A 22,287-nucleotide genomic window follows, 5' to 3' on the forward strand; every position below is an offset into this window, starting at 1 on the left:
ATTATCGTCCCCAAAGGTTGTGAGCCGACATGGTGGGAGAGAGGAGAAAGGGCGGGTTCGGCAGCGCTGGGTTTCCCCCTGAGCATCGCTGGACCAGAGTTTGGCACCGAGATGCTCCCGGGGGTCTGATGGAGGAGAGTGGTCCAGACCCCGCCACGGACAAATACTCTCACCCCATCACCGGGATGCGATGCCACCGTGGAGCAAGGAGAGGGCAGGGAGCAGGCGGCGGCGCGGGGACGCGGAGCAGCACAGGGGTGCAATGGTTGTCAAAGGTGGTTTTGTTTTTGTTTTTTTTTATTGGCATAAATAATTCATACACTGTCACCTCACCAAACACTGCACGAGAAACCACGGGAACAAATGGCTATCCATTTCTGCAGGTCACAGAGATTCGCACTCAGTCAGACAGCTGAAATTATAAATACTTTCTTCAAGTGTAGAAAACGTTATAAATGTTACTGTACAAATTTACATCGGGGAGATCCATCGTGCCTTTCTCAGCAATTTTTTTTGTTGGTTTGTGGGTGATATTTTTTTTGCACCAGAATCAACTGTTCTTTTCCAGTGACGAGAGTTTTGCAACAACGACAACAAAATATATATATATATATTTATGTATATATTTATAAAAAGAAAAGGGAAAGAGGAAAAGGGAAATGAAAGTCAGCTCATTCTGCAACGGTCAGAACTAACACAGAGAAAACAAAGCAGGCCATCGAGTTCAGTTTGAAACTGTACAGGATTTAGAGCTCATTATATATGTATATATCTATATACATACATATAGAGATATGTATATATATTTATATATACCTTATGTACAAGAAAATGTAACAGCATACTTTACAGAGACTGGAAATTAAAGAAGGCTTTTGCAGCTGACCAAGCTTCCCGAAGAATCACTATTTGCAAAAAAAAAAAAAAAAAAAAAAATTCAAAATAAATTAAAATAGATAAATGGCGAAGAAAGGAGGAAGGAAAGTGAAGGCGCCCAGCAGAGCGCTGGCCGCTAGTGGGCTCGACCCGGGGCTCCCCGCGGCACTTGGGGGGTGCAGACAGCATCTCGTGGCACCACCAACACATCACCCTTCTCTTTAGCGCGGCCAAAGAGACCAAGCCTTCCACCAACTCTTCCGTAGCATCTAGCAAAGACTGAGCAGCTCTTCTGCCTCCAAGACATTCATTTCTGCCTCCCGTCTGCCTTAAATCTTAATCATCTCAGCTCCTGCCGTGGTCAAGTACTGGGTAAAAGTCATCGGGGCTGGACTCTGAGCTCAGCATCCCCAGGAGCCACCCAGTCATGGCTCAGCGAGGATTTGAGTAATTTGGGAGGAAAGGTGGGTAGAAGAAGCAGCAGGACCAGGGGCTATAATTTAGCAGCCAAAGGAGGACATAGTGCTTCAGGGCCATGCAGCACCACCGCTTCCATCACTGGTAGCGGCTTCACTACCCAGCCCCAAACACGGTGTTCCCCATGAGCACTGAAACGCTGGGAAAAAACTCAGACAGCAGCAAGCTCAGGGGCTGGGAAGCTCAGGGAAGAGCCTCGGAGCGTGACCGAAAGGATGAAGCAGCTGAAAGCTGGAGGAGCAAGGCCAGGAGAGCATTGCTGGGGCTGCTCCGCTGCAAGAGCCCGGGGACGTACGCTGGGGTTGGGGGTGGTTCCCGACGTCTCAAGCTGCTGCTCAAACCACCGCCGTGCTAAAATTGGCTCCGCTTTCGCCTGGCGCATCTGGAAATAACCCCTGTCTCTCCTCTAGCTCACGCAGCTAAACTGAGCCACCGGATGGACCTTCTCGCTCCTTCGGATCTCCTATTAGAGGGCATTGTGGAGAGCTTCTCCTACATTCTCTCCCTGCTGAAGGGCTGGATATTTTTAAACCGGGGGAAAAAAAAACCCTCACAAAGCCAGAGTCAAAAAACAAAGAACAACAACAACAAAAAAAAAAGTAAGATTTGTTGGTTTGGTTTTTTTTAATAATTAAGACTTTCGAAAATAAGAAGGCATGATGCAAATAACATGGCTGCATAAACAACCGTTGCTGCGCTGAATGGAAGGGAAGGAGCTGCTCTTCTGAGCTAATTTATGATAAATACAGGGCAGCTATTTTTCCATCGATACTATTGTGCAATGGCTCTGCTCATGGCCTGGCTGAGACGTTACAGTGAGGGAAGGGGGCAGAAAGAGGAGGGAGATGAGGGAAGAGTTGGCAAGATTTGTTGGCTATAGGAGCACTTAGCTCCTTTCAGGTGCCCAAAATCCAGGGGAGAAATGTTTGGCCGAGGCCGCTGCAGAGAGCCCTATGCTCCTGGTGAGGACTTGATGCTGTGGGGTAACCAAACCAACATGCTCATCAGTTCACTCGTTTCCTTGAGTCTCGGCTGAAAAAATAGAGCAGGCATCTGCCAAGGGCTGGTGAGATCCTGTAGGAGGGACATGTCAAGGTGAGACTTTCCAGGCAAGCAGTGGACTTGGGGCACAGAGAGCAAACCCACAGCAAGTCTTTCAAGACGGACTTTGTACTTTCCACCATGAATCTGCACAACGTCTATCAAGCTACAGCAATTTCCAGCCCTGGTGCTGACCATCACCCATGGTATTACCTCCTTCCTCCTTCCAACACGTTCCACTTGCTACTGCTCACCTAGGAAGTTCACACCTGCTTAGAAACTAAAACCACCCAGTGAGAAGGACACCACCTTTCTACAGCCATTGCTCCATCTGAATGTGGTTTTGGGACCGGTGATTTCATGGTGAGACCTCCCTGCGCCCCCCCAGCAGCCGAGACCTCCAGCAACGGGAGTGTGCTCCCTCCCACAGACGCCGGCGGCACCACCACAGGTGAAGGCATTGGTGAAAACTCAGAGAGACTCTGAGGCTTAGTGCAACGTTTATGGCAGACGTGTGCACACACGCAGAGGATGGAGAGGGCATGAGACAGCAGGGAAGGGTTGGGATGGGGAGGACGGGCGGCAGAGGACATCGCTCCTGCGGCAGGATGAAGAAGGTGCAGGGGGGGGATGTTAGCGATGGAAGAGGTGGAATGTGGAAGAGGCAGAGGGCAAACAGCCATGGAACATCCTTCTTCATCACCGGGATGAGGTGATGCTCAGCCACCTACACTGAGCTCTGTAGCATCACACCCAGGGACCACAAACCACCCGTGCTGCCTGGTGCAGGGGGCAATTAGCACAAACGAGGGCTCATCCTGCCCTCGCCTGCTCCTCCCACTTGGCCTCAGCGTCAAAGGCAGAGGCAGGTGATCCTGCCTCATCCCCACTTCGTGCAAAACATCTGAGAGCGAGATGCGACCGCGTGGCACAGCAAATGCCCCAAAAGCATCAGCAGGAGACTCATCCAGACCAACCCCCTGCCAGCACGCTTGGAGGCCAGATTCACTCCCTCTGCTCCTGCCCACCTCAGATTTTATACATATGCACGTGTGCAAATTTTAAGAAATAAAATCACCTTCGTACAGATGCCCATGATTAAAGTAACATCTCTTCCTAGCTGCAATTAGGTTTCTAATCTTCATTTACTTATGCTAAAGTGGTTCAAATGCTGGCACGGGGGAGTTAGAGGAGCAGCAAACAAACCAGGGCTAGTTAGTTTGCAGAGCCTCGTCATGTCTCCAAATTAAAGCTAACTTAGACTACGATTGAATTATTCAGGATGGTTCCTGTCAAGCAATTACGCTCAATAAGGCCCTGAAAACGCAATTTGCTATCATCTGTCACTTGACAGCTCATCTAATGGGCTCGAGGGCCCATCCCAGCTGATGGGGAGAGGGAAATACCAGCACACGGTATTCAGATGGCAACACCGGCTCTGAGACGCTGCCCAAAGAGCATCTCTTCGGTGAGGTCTGGGATTTGGCTGATGGAAGATGAATATGCAAGGAAAAACGGTCCTGGGCATGGCTGTTTGTTCAGCCAAGATGTCCACGGCTCCCATGCTGGGGCTGGGAAGGGAGATGCTCTGTACAACCAGAGCCTGTCTGCATCCCCGGCTCCGGCACTGGGCCCGGGGAAGGCAAGGGGAGAGGGGAAGGACCCCGACCCCAGCCGCTCTGCTCTGCCCAGTCCCAGAGCATCCCCAAACCCGGGGCTTCGGCAGCACCTTTGGGAGCAAAGATCAAAGCCAAGAGCAAAGAAACGCTGGGGAGGGCAAGAGGGAAAGGCTCGCTGATTAGATACACATCGGGGCAAACAGCTAAATTAACAAGAATGTGGAGATGTGTCCTGCCGAGACGGAGACCCCAGGGGGGAAACGTAAGTGGGCATGGCCGGGAGGTAGAGAGGCCACTTGTGAAAGGTCACCGCTGCCCATGAAGGGGCTGCCGAGGCGTGGGGGAGCAGGACTCCTCCAGCTCCGGCTCTGCAGATGCATTTCCCCACGGGGGGGCAGCTAATAGCGGCGGCACTCCCTGGCCGCGGCAGGTTCCAGCGCTAAACTCATGAGTCAGCAACATTTCCTTCTTTTTTTTTCCATTAAAAAAAAAAATAATAAAGGAAATCAAATAAACCCACCAAGAACCAAGAAGCAACCCCTCCCCAACCCAGCATTATGAGCGCTGACCATGCTGATTGGGATCAGAGGAGCCCTGGGGTTAAATTGAAGCTGTCTGCCTCATGGGTTGCCCCTGCTCGGAGGGGAACCAGCCCGAAACCCGACCCCATGTGCACAGAGAGCCGCTTGCCGTCCCCATCCCACCGCAGCCGGGCGTTCCCGGGGCTCGGCCGCCGGCTCGGTTCCTCCAGCCCTTGCAGAGAGGCTTCATAGGGGGAAACGCTGCGGGGGAAGAGGCTCATTCCCGTCCCGCTGTCGGCCCGTGGTGCCCGCTGCTCCTCTGTAACACAGGGTGGGAAGCGGAGAGGAAGAGGAGAACTGCAGGGGGAGGAAGGCACCGTCCCTTAACTCCTCCCGTCACAGCCTGGAAAGGACACAACATGGCAGAGTCAGCACTGGGCGCTTTGTTCCGCGGCACCGTGGGTTTTTGCAGGGCAGCACGTTGTAAAAAGCCTCCCCAAATGGCTTTGCCACAGGGCTGCCCCCGGACAAAGCCGTGCACCAGCCTGGTTTGGGTTTTCCTGGTGCAGGCAGCTCTCAGGTTCAGTATCGTCTAGAGGGGAAAGGGCTTGTTGGGTACCACACACCTCACCCCAGCCACAGACACACAAACTCTCCCAGCAGCAGGACCCCCGAGGGGTTTTCTACCCCACGGGGAAACTGGGACCTAACACGGGAAGAGCGGCCGGAGCCGAGTCCCTAAGGAGGGAGGCAGCTCGGATGGAAAGTGAGCACCGAGCTGAAGCATCCTCGCTCCCCTCACGCTTAGCAAAAGAGGGGGCCGGTAATTAAGGGGAAGCTGCCGGGCAGCCAAAGCCAGTGGCAGGCAGAGCGTGGCTCCGTGATCGCAAAAACCTTCCCAAAAACCCAAAACCTTGCCAAGTGAGCAATCACACAGCCTGCTGCTTTGGGGTTCATCAACCTTCAGCTTTCCTTGCCCGGCTGCAGGAGCCACCCTGGTGCCTGCTCGGAGCACGGGTTGGTAATTAACTTCCCTCCTGATTAGCAGCTTACGTTCCGGGTGATTTGGGGGCCATCTGACCGCTGGCTTTGTGCTGTTCCCAGGAGCTCCTCGTCAGCCCCGAGCACACGGGGATGGGAGGTGGCACAGGGGACACTCTGGCAGCTTTCGCTGTGCCCGTAACCTTGGGGCAGCCTGCACTTGCCACAGAGATACAGAAGCGAGGAGGTTTGTTATCAGATGCGGAAGGAGAAATCGGCATCTCCAACCCTCAGCAGGGTCCAAGGGGGATGCTTGAAGCAGTCCAAAGTATCCTCGCTTCTCTCCCTTATCTCACCTCTCCCTGCCCTCCCATCATGCCCATTTCCAGCCTCCACGGGCCATGGATGCGTGCCTGGAGAAGGAAAAATCCCCCCCTGTGCATGCAGCCTCCACATGGGTTAGGCTTTTGGTCCTATTTGTCGTAATATGATGAATTCCAGGGAAGAAAATGAGTTTCTAAGTGATTCTTCTGCATTTTTCCTGCTGTTACCAACAGGCCAGATCCTGAAACCCTGGCTGGGGACCCATTTACGCTGCGTTTGCTGAAGCAGAGAGATGTGACTAAGCCAAAGCAATGAAACAGAGCAGGACTTGGCCACGTGCTGTCTGCAGGAGAAAAAGAGACCTTCCCCTTCTCCCACCACTGCAAGCTGTGACAGCTGACACAGACTGCAGGTCTGGGGAGGGACCCTGGGCAGGTCATCCCCCCTGCATCAATTAGTCTGGGCAAAAGAAGGAAAAAACACCTTCCTGGGAGGGAAAACTGCTCTGAGCATGCTGCACGGGCAGGCACAGGAGCCTTGGCCAATGTCCCCAAAGGAGACGTCCCCAAGGTCCTGGCTCCAGCCTGCCCCTGGACCTACTCTGCTTCTTCCTCCCGGCATTCATGGAGCACATCGCCAGGCTCCTCCTGATCATCTCCATCTACTTTCACAGGCTTTTTTACCCCAGTGAAGACAGCCAGCATCACAGTGACAGCTGGCATGGGCGCAGCACTCTGTGACCACCCTTCCTACCCACCCTTGCCCACCCAGCTGGCATTGAAGGCACCCAGAGCTCATCCCTGTGTTCCCCCAGTGCCAGTCCCAGCCGTTCAGCTGTGACAGTGGGGTCTTGGGGAGCGCAGGCAGAGCTGCCTGCTGGCACAGGGAAGGACAAGCAGGGACAGGGACTTACTCCGCCGATTTCCAGAAGTGCCCGGGGTGGGAGAGGCGACGGTTGCGCTTTGGCAGTTTCTCCAGCATGTCCATGAGCTTGGTGAAGGTGGGTCTCTCCTCTTGCTCATAGGCCCAGCAGAAGAGGAGGATGTCCTGCACAGGGCGAGCGCGTGAGCAAACAGAGCCAGTCCCTCTCCCACTACAACCCTCGCACCCAGCAACCACCCTGCGAGGACCCAGTCTCCATCACCGCATCCTTGCAAAGGGCTGCAGCTGAGGGGATGCACCCATCCCATGAGAACCCTGTCTCCATCACTACATCCTTGCGAAGGGCTGGGGCAGAAGGGACATGCAAGCTGATCTGATACTCGTGCCACAGCAGCAGGACCAAGCCTCGCTGGCTGGAGAAGGAGGGACCCCTTACTTTTTTGTTGGCAGATGCTGGGCAGCACAGAGTGTTTTTCAGAGGGACCCTCCACCCAGGGCGTGCTCCAGTGGAGCATGATCCCACTCCATGCACACACACACGCGGCTCCAGCGCCTGCCCCACACCACCTACCGAGATCTCCTTGCCCATCCCGATCTGGCTGAGGTTGGGCTTCATCCCTCTTCCCACCTGCCAGATTATTGCCTCCGCCGGCTGCGTCTTGAAGGGCCATTCCCGTGCATGCAGCTCGTACCAGATCGTGCTGTTGGGAGAGAGCGGGGATTAGAGATGGGAGGAGATGGGAGACATCCCTGGAGCATACATCTAGCCATTGCACCCACATCCACCATCTCTCTCTGCTCCAAAATCACTGACATCCAGGAGATGCTTCATCCTAGATACGACACCAGAGATGCTCAGCACTCATTACAGAGATATCATCGCTCCCATTTTCCAGATGGGGAAACTGAGGCTGTCGGCTTGACCGAGAGCAAGCCACCAGCCTGCTGCAGCCCCCAGTTTACACCAGGGAAGAACCTGGCCTGTGGGCAGGAGGATGGAGGTTGATGGGAAGCACGGGCAGAGGCATGGGCAGAGCTGCCAGTCAGCCTGTTACATCAAGTGGGAATCTCCTGCCGGGCTGCAATAGCCCTTCGCCCTGCTGCCCGCGGAGCAGCTTAATAGATGATGCGGGAGGTAAATACATGGTCCAGCTGCTGGGCTGGCATTTCTAACCCTGCCATCTGCTCCAGCTGCGCGGGGCAGCGAGTGTGGGGAAAGGGCAAGCCCCAGCATTCGCTTTCACTCTGAATTTTTCATTTTCCTCTGCAAAAAGCGCTCCGAGCCACAAAAAGCCATCCAAGCCATGGCGTGAACCATCCCCAGCACCCTCACCGGGTGATGGCACACGTGAACCCCCAACCATCTGCCACTGCACTGCTCTTATCTCTAAGCCAAGCCTTCCTTCCCGTGAGGACTCCCAAATCCAAGGGAATATCCCAAAACAAGGGCATCTCTGGCTGGGTTGGTGGCCGCCCCCGTGGTCCTCCACCCCCGCTACCGCCTGGGAGTTTTGCATCCTCATTTTCTGGCACCTGGAGGCTGGATGAGCCCCAACTCCCACAGTGCTAGCCCCGATTTCCAAGGCAAATTCCCTGGACCTACTTTTGCCTTCAATGGATGCTGTCACGGCCAGTTAAAGCAGCAAGAAATGGGGTTAAAATGACACCAGGGTGGAAAAATCTGGTGGAGGGGGTCTGATATATGAAAGATCACTCTTGCATATTGGGGCTTCCTGAGTTTGAAAATCAGCATTCCTGATTTTGGAAAAATATGCACAGTTTGGCTGTAAATCTCCAAAAATTTGAATAATGTGAGATGCCCGTTGGTGCTGTGGACGCAGAGGAATTGAGGGGCTGGAGAGGGGCAGGTCCCAGCAGCACAGGATGAGGTGCTCAGGCAGGATCAGGGATTCTGAAGGTGCCTGAATGCATCCAATGCAGTTAAATTCAAGTTTCTAGTTGGGAGTTTGAGGCTTAATTTTTCACCTTCCTTCTTTCAGATGTGTCCAAAATATTTGGGCTGCATTTCCCAGGGTATGGATGGTGCTATGGAGAGTGGTCTGCTGCTCCATCCCCCTTTGCACAAGAAGACCACCTATCTAATATTAATTATTGCCACGAACTCTCAGGCTTCAGAGAGCATATGCCACCAGCCTCAGCCTCCCACTCTGTGTCGCCCTCATACATGCTTTAATTTAACACTTCTATCTTCTTTAAAGGATCTTTTCCTCTTGCTGTCGCTGATCCCCAAATCCCTAGAGGGAAGCGGCAATGGCAATAACCCTCCAGATCATCTGTGAGCCTCCTGGGCTCAGCGGAGGGCAGCAGAAACAAGAAAGAGGAAAAATGTGGGAAAATCTTTTAATCTTTTAAGGAAACTCATGCTTTACATAAGGGCAGAGCTCACACTCAAAAAAAAAAGAGAAAAAAACTAAGTCTAAGTAACCAACTCTCGGTTCTATACAATCCCTTAATTACTTCTTTAATTTTGTGCTAAAGTTATACCTCGGTGAGGGGAAAAAAAAAAGCCTGACCCTTTCAGCTGTAATTACTGCGGTTTTGATGGAAATACCGCCTCCGATAACAGCCCCACGCGTGCTAATCCCTGCAGCCTTTAAGGTATCCACAAGAAAATTAATCCACTGGATAAAACCCCCAGCCCTACGTCCACCTCTAGAAAGGTTTTATTGGGGCGTGTTTGGGCTCCTGCCGTAAGGGAAGCTTGCTTTCAGATAAACGGCAGGAGCGATGAGCCGCTTCGCTGAAGGAGACTCATCAATTCTCCTCTTCTTGGCCTTCTGGCATCTCCTCCCCCCCGGCAGCCCTGGCTTGCAGTGGCAGCCACCACTGCCAGCTCCTCTGCAGCCGGCTAGTGGGGAGAATTGGGGTGTCTGGGGGCTCCCAGACCTGTGTCCCCAAACCTCTGCATCCCCAGCTGACATCCAGAGCACCTTCTCATCAGTACCCACCCCGGGAGGATGCAGGGAAGAGATTACACCAGGCTGGCATCCCCAGGACACTCTGGATCCTGTTGCCCGGAGCCATAGCCAAAACAGCAAAAATTTGGTGATTTTGGGGAAGGTTAACTCTAAATTTCATGAAGCGGGAAGGTGCTTCAAGCCCAGTGATGGGGATTCCCGCAGGCAGCGTCCCATCAGTGTTTTGGCAAGCAGTGTCTCCGTCCCCTCCCGGCTGCTCAGGGCAGCTCACACCTGACACAACCATGCCAGTTCTCTGCAGCCTGCCTGCCCGCCCTGCCGCGAGGTCTCACCCCAGTGCAAAGACATCCGAGTGCTTGGAGAAGGGCAGCTTGTCCTCCTCGGTGTCCGGTGAGAGCTGGCGGATGATCTCTGGGGCGAGGTGGCACAACCAGCCATTCTGGATCCGCAGTTTGTTCTCCCGCCTGCCAAAACACGGAGCCAAACCCGTGGGTACCACAGAGGGGAACATCACCACCGGCGAGCAGCCCCACAGCCCTCCCACCCTCTCCCCAGGGCATTTAAGCCTGGTTTTCTGTACAGCATCCTTGCAGTCAGGTTTTAACCCTGTTCTGAGAAATGCCAGCACGGTGGCTCCATGCCTGTCCCTGCCAGGCAGCAGGGCACAATTTGGGCACAGGACAGTGGTGAGGGGGAGCTTTGGCTCTGCTGGGCTGGTGATGGGGATGCAGGGTCTGCTGGGGCCCTTGCTGTGACCGATACGCCAAAACACCTTAAAAGAGCAGGGGCAAAGTGTTAGCTGGGGTAAATCCCACCAGAGCTGACACCTGAGATGGCCCCGCTGTGGTTTGAGCAGGAGATTGGACTGGGGACCTCTAAGGGTCTCTGCTGAGCAAAGCCATCCTATAATAATGGCCTGGAAATCAGAGTTTTCAGGTGTTTGGCCCCCAAACAGCCCCTCCGGCCCACCTCTGTGTCCAAGCCTCCAATGCCATCACCCATGGGAGCAGGCTGGCTTTGTTACAATCACCAGCCCCTCAGCTAACCTCGGCTGTGTTTTCCTCCACCTCCTCAAGGTCCCCCTGCTCAGTACAAATACATTAAACTCCTTCGGCCAACAGCTGAGGATGACATTGGTTGCTTCTTCATCCTTTATATCCTCCAGCAGGCACCTAGGATGCACTGCTGGCTTAAAAAGGGTCCCCAGGCAGGGAAATGGGCAGGGACCACCGGTGGTGGTGACACATTAAGTGGCTTGATCGTGTGTCTGAGCCCAAATTTGGCAGCATAGTTTTGCAGGAGGTAAAAAATACTGTCCCATGTCACGTCAGGCTAGAGAAGAAAGAGCCCGCTGACTCGTATCAAGGAATTTCTCCCTGTTTGTGCTTTGATGCCCTCCCAAAGATAGTGATGCGCAGGGGTAAGGGATGGCTGTGGGGTCATCTGTCCTCCTGAACTTCAGCCTGGGGCCAAAATCCCAGAGCCCAGGTCCCGGGAGACACCATCCAGCCACGGGCATCTCCGTCCACCCCCAAGGCAGGATGACAAGCTCCCACCACAAACGCTGACTCCTTGGCTGGCTTTTCCCCCCGTGGCTGCGTGCAGGCAACACGCGCAATCCCAAGACGATGCAATCTAGATTCTCCTGGCCGCAAAGCCATACCCGTCCCCCGGCATCACCCCCCGGGTCTGGCAGCTTTCGGAGGAGGAAACCCCTCCCTAGGGAAGAATGCTGACAATCCAGGGAATCGCTGATTAAGCCTCCATGCCCCCTCTGGGGACTCGACGGCTCCTCTTCACCCTGCTGTGTCGGAGCCACCGCCGCAATCAGCAGCTCCGGCGAGACACGGACCCTCCGGCCCCAGGAGCCACAGGCGAGAGCACTTTGGCACAGGGGGGAGGCTTTCAGCTCCCCAGCCAGCTCCCACCGCCATCCTCCAGCCCTGTGCGGCTCTTAATTACAAGCCGGCGTTAAGCACTGGGGCGATTAGAAAAGATGCGGAGGAGCTCGCTCATCCTTCCCTCTGTCTACAGTCTCCATCTCTAGGCAAGCAGCAGGGAGCAGGATGCAGTGGGCAGCACTCAGTTCTGCTCCAGCACCCTCAGTGAGACCAGGATTGCACATGGGGCTTTTATTTTTGCTCACTCAGGTCACCCAGTGCTGTGATATCCCAGAAGTGGCATTCGGGCTTGCCTTGGGATCTCTGGTGACCAGCTCTGGCTCCACAGCTCCCATGCAAGCCCAGCCTCACCCCTCTGCAAAGCTCACGTACAGCCGAGCATGCAGCTACAGGTTTACGAGCTTCCAGCAATGAGGGCTAAGCCTTAATGCAATCCCAAATGCGGTTCAGTTACAGCAATTTGAGCTTTCATGACAAAAGTTTCATAACCGACTTCGCCAATTCCACTAGCAGAAAGCAGCATGACTAGCCAAGCGCCTGCTAAACCCACCGAAGGACAAGCCAGCCCCAAGGCAAAAGCAAGAACAGAAGAGCTCTTCAGACTATTCAAGACCCATCTCACACTCCTCCTAATTACACAGCAGCCCTACCAAGCCCAACAACGTTTAAATAAAGGAGAAATAAATCTGATTTCACCAGGATAAGACACCGGATTAAGAAGTCTCTGCGGAAGGTATTTTAGTTGCAATAGCTGTCTCGTTTTTCAGCAGTGCAAGCATGTCACGGCACAGACGGACGCGGCAAACTCCTTGTGCCGGATGCTTTCATCAACTGAAGGTGAGCCTGCTCTCAGAGGATGAGGAGGATTTTTAAACCACATCATTTTTTTAACCCTAGTGAAAACAGGCCAGTTTGTAGTTCTCATTCACATCTGAAGCAACATCAGCGTCCTTAACTTGAGCTGCAAAAATTTGCTCCCTTCTCCATGCATGCTTGTCCTGTGGCCACACAAGCCTCTGAGGAAACAAAACTGGGCTTTATCATTCTTCTTCATCTGAGAGAAACCGTCACCAGCAAAGAAAAACAGCCTGAGAAGGGAAATCAGACCTGCAGACACTTGCTGCTTCAAAATTCACAGTGACTGATGAGTGCGGATCCCCAAAGCTGTCTCTCAGCTCTCCACCAGCAGAAGATGTGTGTGCCACCAGCAGTCCAGGGCAGCCACACTGAAAGGTCCTCTGGGCAAAATTTCCCTATCTTCTCCATTTTTCTTGCAAAATGCTGCTCATTTCTGTCCAGCCTTGCATTTCTGACCACCCCAACGTTGCCGTCTTCCCTCTCCTGAGCAATCTCCTGGACTTTACCCCCCAAATGACACTCCAGTCTTGAGCGGAGACTGCCAAGCATTAGTCCGCCCTATCGGATACCCCATTTCTCCAGCGTCTCATCTCTCATTTTATCTCCAGAGCATCTCTGACCTACACAGCAAAGGTCCCTAGCAAAATTTGGCTATTTTTGCCCAAATCCTTTTACCACTGCTGGAACAAGCGGCAACCTTATCTGGGCAGGACCTAAGTCCCAACCTCCCTGCCCAGCTGCTAAACCAGAGCCGAAACCCACTTCTCCACTGTGGGGAGACCAGCAGCACTGCTGGATTTCTTGGGCTTCCTAAGCTTTTGGCTAAGTTTTGTGCTAAAACCAGATGATATTTATACAAGTGGAATGGAAAGGCTGGCTGCCCAGCTTGCCGTGAGAGGCATGGGATGGAGAGAGGCAGCCATCGCCTTTTCCTCTAATCCTTCGACCTCATCACACAGGAATTAGAAAAAAATATGTGGTTTCCAAGGTACATTTTATCTCCTGAGCATGTTCACCATAAAGTGCTGATCGGCCACGACAACCTCTCCAGCTACAAACCCTATCACATGGGGTGATGGAGACAGAAGGGACCAGAAGGCGGGTACCGTGCTGCCGGAGGAAACCTGCCTGAGCTGCCGGCGCCGATAACGCCACACTTGGCCTGTGCTGTTTCTGACACAAAGGGTTTCATGAGAAAAGCATTCTCCCACTGGGAAAATGTCAGCAACGCTCTTTTTTTTTAGTTTTAACAAAAAAGGAAAATATAATCTTTGTTCTTTTTTCCCCTCTTCTGTTTCCTTTTCCCCCCAGCTTTGCTTTTCTTCCTTACCACGGCTGCTGAAACTCTTTGCCCTGCCATGCCTACAGCTGGAAAACTTCCCAAAGCACTGGAAAAAAAACCATTTAATAAGGAACATTTACCAAATGGGCTTGATTCCAAACCCAAAGAGACAAAAAAATGTCACAATGCTGTAAATGTCCCGAGCTTGGCTCTCATTTTCTCTGTGTCTTCCTCCATGTCCCAGCTTGGCGCAGACACCACGGCCAGATGTCTGCAGCACCCGAAAGGTCACCAGAGCAGCCAGGGGACAACCACGGGGATGGCACTGCTTGACCTGGGCTGCTGCACCTCTCATCGGCCCAGATGAAAAAGGTGCCAGGGGATTTATAACAAGAGTGTTGGGGAAATGCCAAGGAACGAGCCAGCTTTGCTGGCCCCAGTGAAACTGAGCCTGAGGAGCATCTCCTGGATGGCTGCAGGGCGGTTTGGCCATGGAAATGATGCATCCCGTGGGAAGAGGTTGGGTCCAAGACACCCTGCAGGGGCCAGGTCCTGCCTCTCTGAACCAAACCGCTGCAGACTCGCACGCAGCACCATGCTCCTTCCTACTGATCAAAAGCAACGCTGCCTTCCCGACGCTAGGTTTAAAAAATAAATGAAACTAAATCAAATCAAAACAAGCTGCAAATTCTGCACCCAAGGAGCAGAGCAGTTTGTTTTCACCGCTCGGCGCTGAGCCCAGACCCACCTCGCTGCAGAAACCTCAGCCCTGCTCTCGCCATCCCTCTGGGGTTTTGCACTGCAAACCCAACACTGGCGTTGAGCACGGAGCTGCATTTTGAGGGAGCACCACTTGGGGGGCAGAGGGGTTTCTGCAGGAGCTACACATCTTGCTGTATTCCCAAAGCAAGCCTCCTCAAAAGCGAAATCCTGGGAGGTGAGATGGTGAAATCCCCAAGGCAGTCCCAGGACACTCAAATGCACCTTGTCCTCATGTCTACCGAGGCTGCAGACCCAGAAAGGCGCTTGCAGAGGAGGTTTTTGGGCTCTCTCCCCACGTTCCCAGCTCAAAGGGGAGCTCTAGGGCATGGGGAAGAATGCCAGTATTTCCAGCACGCTATGTCCTACCTGCCTGCCTGGAGAACTCCCGAGATGCTGAAGAGGCCGAAGTCCGTGATCACCACCTTCCCGTTGTCATAGAAAACGTTTTTTGACTTGAGGTCCTTGTGAAGGATCCCCTTGGCATGCAGGTAGCCCATTCCCTAGGATGGAAGAGAGAGAAAAATACCCCAAAATTGAAAAAGCAGCACAAACAGACAGGATAATAGCAGAGCAGGGGAAGCCCCACAATCACCAAGACGGGGAGAACCTGACTGGGAACATCCCTGTGCTGCGGCAGCACGTCCACACTACCGTGTTACGGCTGGGCCACAGCCAAAGGCTGCACATCCCCAAACATCCCTGCAGAAAGCCCAGGTGTCCAGGGGTTCCCTGGCTTGGGATGGGCATCGGGTGGTGCTCACGGAGGGTGACGGGATCGTGGTGTGGGTGTCTCGGCTGCGATGGCACCTGCTCATCTTCCTGATTCATTGGTTATGCAAGAAAAATTAGCAGCAAACCAAACTGGCAGTCGCTTTCCTGAAATCCTCTGCTGAGAAATTGATGATGATGATGTTTTCTCCTTCATTCTCTTTGGGGCTGGGAGTAGAAGTGTAATAAGTCAAAGCTCTCCATCACTGCTATCGCACACCCTGGCTGAGCCATTAGTGCTTCCTATGTGCACACCGACACCATTAGTCTGGAAACAAGCACTGCGCAGGAGTCTTGCCTTAATTCTTTTCCCCTGGGAAAAGCTACTTGGTGGTTAATTAAAATTATTGCTAATGATGCAAAAACAAAAAAGTCCATGGGTGGGAAATCCAAACTCCCCTGCACCGGGCTTGTTTAGCATTGACAAATCAAGCAGACTGCCGACAGCTCCATGTGGCAGACATTCAGCTCAACGGGATAACCAGCTCTGGGAACGGGGAGGATGATAAAAGCCATTTATCCTGACTTCAGCAGGGCTTTTGATGCTGTCTCACTTTTCATTCTCATAAGCAGACTAGGGGAAACCTGGTCTAGAGGAAGCTACTGAAGGATAAATGCCAAATGGGCCAGCAAACTGTTGCTTAAGAGTATCAGTTGTCTATCACTGACATGGGGGGATTTATTAACTGAATTTCCACGGGGGTCCATCTTTTCACATATCACCATTAACCACACAGGCAGTGGAGCAAGAATATATTTTTAAGTTTGCAGCCTGTGTGAAGCTGGGAGGCACAATCCAAATTCAGAAACGATCTGGAAAAATTGGGAAAGCAAGCTGAAAAACCCACAAATCTTCAAATGCAAATGCCCGGCATGTAGAAAAAAATCCTGAGGGTACCAAGGACTCGCCAGCACATAGACCTGCAGGGCTCTGCTCCAGCAGCGGGAAAGGCTGGGAGCAGCCGGAGACAACGTGCTGCTGGGGACCACAAACACCCCAACCCAGCAAGTCACGGGGCTTTAACTGCACCCCTTGGCGGTCAAATCCTGAAGAGCCTCTGCTAAAGGATGCTGGAGGAAGGAAAGAATTCGGGGCTGCGGCTGGCCCTGAGATGCCACAGCTGCAGCTGGATGCTGGGACCATTCCAGACACTGGGATTAATTAGGGGTCTCCAGGTCCCAGCACATGAAATAATGATGAGGTTTAAAAATCTGCTTTAAAATGTCACCGTCACCTTCACAAAGTGTCAGGGTTGTGCAAGGAACAGCATTTCAATGTTGGGAGCCTGTTTCTCCTGCAAGGTGCAGCGCAGGGCCCTGAGCATCCATGGGACAGGATGAGACCCAGTGCCACGGGGATGCTCTGCAGCCCCCTCCCATCGGCCAGGGTTGACGGGAGCTCAGAGCAGGCAGCGGGGTCTTTGCACTCATGCCTAGACAGCATGGATGGGAACACATCTCCCATGCAATCATCAAACGCAGCCAAGCCTTTGCTGAAGGTATTTCTCGAGGAGCTCTCAGCAAACCCGAATCGCTCGCCTCGCTCCGCGGGTTATCGCGCAGATCCCACTGCAAATTCCAGCCCCGCCACCTTCGCCCCCAGGATGATCTGTGAGAAAACACTTTCGGCCCAATAATGCCTTAATTTGCTCAGCTGCCCGGTGTGCGTGAAAAGCCAGCTCCCTCTGCCGGCTTCACTTCTTAAATAAATTAATTTTTGCCTCCGGAGGATCATGGCATAACGAGAGCCCTTGCAGCCGCTAATCCAATAAGCTTAACGGCTCTCCTATCGCGTACGGGGACTCAAAGGATAAAGTCAAACAACTGTCGCGACCGGGTGGCAAAGCCGAAGATTCCACCATGGTCCTGCCTCCAGTTCCTCCCAGTGATGCCACCCCGAGCCCAGCCAACCCAAGATGCTGGGGTTTTCTTTCGCCTCTCCACACCAGCCACCTCCAAGTCCCCCAAAACGTGCTTAACATCTGCTGATGGTTGACACGGAGAGGTGGGAAGGCAGAGAAACTGTTCCTCCTAGTGCACACCAGCAATGGGCAATATTTCTGGGGCACAGCACCGGGATGGCTGTGACAGGGGTGTGATGGACCTCTCCTGCGAGCAGGAGCCGCTGTCTTGAAATCCCTCCAGTGCACAGGGAGAGCCTGAGCTCAGCACCCATGCCGCACGGCTTTGCCTTTGGACCTCTGCTAATTCCTACGGGGACCTGACTCAGACACAAAACCCCTCTGTTCCAGCAGGAACACCCAACTCCGTATTCCCAAGGAGGAGAGGGGACGCAGGGAAGCGGGCTTGCTGCTGGGGCTACAACCAGGTCTATGTGCAGTCATGCTGATTTGCTTCAGCAGATCTCATGGCTGGTGTTCTTCATGGCGATGCTTTCATCTCACAAACCCAGTGATGCTTCCCCAGTGCTGGCAATGCCTCACAACACTGCAAAAAGTTCAAGGTTTCCAACCCATTCCTAATGCACATGCAGCTGCAGAAGACAGCGGTCTCTTAGCCTAGTCCTCAAAACCCCAACCTACATGAAGTGATGCAACGCGCACAGAGAAAGGGGCTGCACCAAGCTGTTGCCTCCTGCTGTGAACATCTGGGAGGCGAGAACCCTGAGCACAAGCGCAGTGGTAGTCAGGGGAAAAAATATGAGGCAAACCTATGTGATACCTCAGACATCTGCTCAGTGGGAAAAATCCATCTTTAAAAAGTGGAAAATACTGGATCAAAAAGAGAAATGAAGCAGAGAAGCCCTCGGCTGTCTCAGACACCCCAACTTGCAAGCCAGAGCTTGCAAGAAGGTGCCACTACCCAACTTTGGGCACACTAGAGCCCTGCATGGGGCTGACAGCATCACCCAATGGGTCCAGGAGCACCCTTGGAGCGGGGAGACCTGCTCAATGCCTCAGGACAGTACACTGAAGATGGGAAGTTCATCCCTTGCAGCTTCCCTCCATCACCCCAACATGGGGCTCAGCTACATCACAGCTCCAAGACACCTCTCGCAATGTCCGTGCGGACGCAGACAGCTCAGCAAAGCAGTTAAGCCTATGCTCAACTGTCAGCTCCTGCCCGGAGACGAGAGACTTTGGGGGAATTTAAGGAATTGACTTTAAAAGCAACATGCACTTTGCTAAATCTGGGTGTAAATAAACGCAAAATAGGCAATCTAATAAGACAGAGCATAAGCACAGGCAGGGGAACGGCACCAGTCAGGATATATTGCAGAACATATTCTGTTTTATAACATGGATTTGAATATTTAAGGGGGTTTAAGATCTGCCAGAAAAACTTTTTTTTTTTTTTCCATAGAAATATGTTAAATGGGAGCTTAGCCCCAGACGATTTGGTCTTGCTAGGGACCAGAGGTGCTGGCTGACCTTGAGCAGGGCACAGGGTCAGTGTCGCAGCTCCCAAGGTAGAACACATGCCAAATACTTTTGGTATCGTTAAATATGTTTGGAATCACAGTACAACCCTACTCTGGCAGACGACTCAACACCTCTTAGGAAAACGAACCATTGCAGACACGCGATGGGAAGCTTTGATGGCTCAGGACGCAACTTCCCAGCCACTTAACCCTGCCACGTGAGGATCCTCCCCAGCATCTATTTATACGGTCACATCTGAAGTGTCGAAGATGCACTTTGAGTCATCGCTGTGAAAGGAAAAGCTTTTTTAGCTCTGAAAAATGTACGCATGCTCTGCCTCATGGCACACACAGCCTCCTGCCATGAGCACCACGGCACTGACTCCTCCGGGTGCCTTGGCTGCGGGGATGCTTTCACTACAGAGATGTGAAAATCTCAGACCAACAGCAGATTAGGGTTTTTTTTTTTCCAAGGGGAGAGGAATATCCAACCAGCAACTCGCTCGCAGCAGCAAAGCTGGACTTCCAAAGGGGAAGAAGGAGCTGTGGCCAGGGTGAGCCCCAAGCTCACCACTGCACGGGGAGCCCGTGGGAAGCCTTGATACCACCCCAGTTCAGCTCAACAAGGGTGAGGGAGGTCTAAGAGACCTGGATTTTAAAGTCCAGAGGTGCTATCCTGCCCACCCTCGTTGGCTTCTTCACTCCCACTCCCCAGAGCAGCTTGACTGGGCTCTTGGCTGGACCCAGACCCCCATCGGTGCCGAGTTGCCCCCACACCATACCGTACCTTCACAATTTCTTGTGCTATCTGCCTTGTCTTGTTGACATCCAGGACGATTTTGGCATCTCTCACCACCGAGTAGAGAGTCCGTCCTTTACACAGGCTGAAAGAACAGGAAAAGGGAGAAGATAGAAACACAGTTTAGAAACCCCCGCCAAGAAACATCCCCAAATTATAAAGGCAGCGGCTGTGGCGGGGAACTATAAATAACTGCAAAAGCTTTGGCTACATCTCAAGGCAGATTGAAGATTCAGCACGGAAACTGGGGGCTCTCCCCACTGTGGCACTGGGAGGGAGCTCGTGCTGCTCCCCGGTGCGTGCTGGTACCATCGCCATGGTGCTGAGCCCCATTAAGGGGTAACCTGGGCTGGTTCCTGGCTCTTCCCCGTGTCCCAGCCGCAAGCAAACCACCTGGTCCTCTTGCTTTTTGTGCAAAACTGCCCATGGCTCCCCGCCTCTTCCCTCGGAGGATACAATACTCACAGATGTAATATGAGTCAAAAGAGGAAAGACAGAGAGGAAAAAAAAAAACCCAACCCAATGCACTGTACAATGTCCTCCAATTTTCCTTCTCGTACCAATTACAGTAAAATCTATTTACAGATCTATTTACAGAGCCTTAATTACCAAAGGCAGCTGGAGGGGGGGGGGATATAAACCAATTAAAAATATATTGACATTTGAATATCATAATGGAGTACGTGGGTGCATGCTGCCTCGACTCCTGCCCACAAAAAAGGGCTTTTTTTGCTTTTCTATATCCACCCACGCTCATTACAGGCAACTTTAGAAAGATGAGACTGGATACCTGTGCCTGGGAAATAAAGTGCCTGACACACGTCTCGTTAAAGAGGCTTCGGCAACCGCAGACATTAATTTGATCCTGTTCTAGTTAACAAATAAAAAGTTACAGGTTTTAATTCCTCTGTTCCCTCACTGCATCCTCGCTTGGCTCCACCACTTTCCCCCTTGCCCATCTCCTCCAGCCCTGGGGATGCCAGCATGGACCAGTCTGGATTTATCCCCTGAGATAACAGGTTTTGCCCTTTTTGGATGGAAATAACCAGCCCGAGCTGTGCCTCATTGCAAGGGCTGAGGAGCATCACACCGAGCTGCCCTGGGTTTGCCTGGGTACCATGTTGCTCAGATGGGGAGAGGGGACGGTTCAGACCCCCGGCTTAGGCACGCCAAGGGCAGCGATGCTCAGCACAGCCCTGCGGAGGGGTGAACAGCCCCACAGTGACTTCTCCCACCTTGCAAATCCAGAGGAATCAGGAATGCAACATCATGGTAAAGCCCCACTTCTATTTTTTACCTCAAGGCTGGCTTCAAACAGTACAATGAGGCAAAACCCCCAGGAGGCTCTGCCGTGATTTCCCTGCGGACATTGAAAACGGCAATAACTATCCCTCCAAACCACAGTGCGGTTGCCGTTCCCCCATCATTACCACGTGGCCAAGGCCATCACCTGGATGCAAATAAGGTCCCTGTAAGCAATTAGCCCCCAAGAGCAGGGATGTTAGAGGTTCACCTCCAGAAAGTTGGGGAAAGCCAAGCTCTCTACAGCTCTTCGGGGGATTAAACTGATTGGAATTGGGATACTGCTTATTGGGATTAAACCTTGCTTGCTTCTTCAGAAGCTCATGGATACAAAGGATCCTCCTGCTCCTAAGCCAAAAGCTCCCTCCCTGGGCAGAGATCACAATTTTTAGGTCAAGCAGCAGAGCAGGAGTGGAACCGGTCCCATATCTCACAGGTTTTGGCAAGACAACAGCATCCTTCGAGGTACTTTGTCACAGGTTGTGTTAGAAATAGCCTTGCCGGATGCAAGCAAGCTGCGGTGAGGATTTTAGGGCATCTTCATACCCGTGCGACTGCCGCCTCAGGAATGGTTCCCCTTGCTCAGGTGTCTCAGCACGTCCCTGAGCACACCAGCTGGACTGCAAACCCGAGGCACCCGCAATTACAAGCATGATCTTCCTTTAACTAAACCAGCCGCTTCCTATCTTCTGCGATAGTTTGGCTGCAGTCGAATATGAATTTGTCTGAAGATTAGGATCCAAGCACTTGAACTCTTACTTGGAAATAAGTGATAAAGAAAACCCTTGGGTTTCGGCAACCAGAATTAAAGGGTGCAAAATGATGACAGACATGAATTCTTTTTCCACCACCTTTACAGTATGAAGGGGTTTTTGCACTAATTTGCTAAATAAACCTGTAAAGCTTTAAGCTCTGGAGTGCAACAGGCTTTCTGCCACCTCCCATGACCTGCCTGTGCATGAAGGAGTTCCCCCAGCCCTCCCTGCTCCCCAGCAAACACTTGTTTTCCCCCAGAGAAAGCCATTCGAGAAAGCAGCTTGTGGTCTGCATTAGTCATGAATCGACACTGCAAATGCAATGAATAGATTAGCACTGGACCTGGGTTTGATTTCAACCCTAAAGTGAGTTAAGATTAGCTGTTTTCCTGGGAAAGGGTTGTTTAGAGAAAAATCCTCAAATTTCTGCCTGTCTGAACTGCAGAGATAACCGCGGGAGCGGAGCCCGCAGCCCTTTTCGGATGAGATTCCCATCTCTCCGCTTCATTTACAGAGGGACCGCATTAAAGGAGGCAGCGGATGGACCTGGCATGAGCCCCGGCACAAGCGGAGCAGCCACCACTTAGAGCCGGGGTGGTGGCACCAGCACACAGCAAAGCACCGCGGACACAGGACATGCCACCACCGCTCATCAGACCTCGGCAGAGCCATCGAGGCAGCCCAGGTGCCTCTCTCCTCCCCTCAATGAATAACTCCTCGGAATGAATTCAACTAGCAACCACCGCACCAGTATTTGTTAGAGTTTTCTTGCCGCATAGGGAGCTGCCAATGGAGAGATAAAGCCCGGTTGATACCTA

General features: G+C 52.6%; 1 protein-coding gene across 3 annotated transcripts in view; it reads right to left on the minus strand.

Annotated features, from left to right (window-relative positions):
• Window positions 1-266: 266 nt before the first annotated feature.
• Window positions 267-22,287, minus strand: part of KSR2 (kinase suppressor of ras 2) — an 88,421-nt gene continuing 66,400 nt past the window's right edge. For 2 of the 3 annotated variants that reach the window (XM_069795341.1, XM_069795339.1), the window contains 6 exons: window positions 19,401-19,497; window positions 14,830-14,963; window positions 9,993-10,124; window positions 7,293-7,422; window positions 6,753-6,886; window positions 267-4,937 (listed from right to left, as the gene is read on the minus strand). In XM_069795341.1, the coding sequence (XP_069651442.1) occupies window positions 4,931-4,937; window positions 6,753-6,886; window positions 7,293-7,422; window positions 9,993-10,124; window positions 14,830-14,963; window positions 19,401-19,497 (634 nt within the window). In that variant the 3' untranslated portion in view covers window positions 267-4,930. Of the gene's footprint in view, window positions 4,938-6,748; window positions 6,887-7,292; window positions 7,423-9,992; window positions 10,125-14,829; window positions 14,964-19,400; window positions 19,498-22,287 lie in introns of those variants that run through there. The other variant, XM_069795340.1, reaches the window with a different exon arrangement.

This window comes from Haliaeetus albicilla, chromosome 10, assembly GCF_947461875.1.
Source record: "Haliaeetus albicilla chromosome 10, bHalAlb1.1, whole genome shotgun sequence".
Lineage (NCBI taxonomy): Eukaryota > Metazoa > Chordata > Aves > Accipitriformes > Accipitridae > Haliaeetus > Haliaeetus albicilla.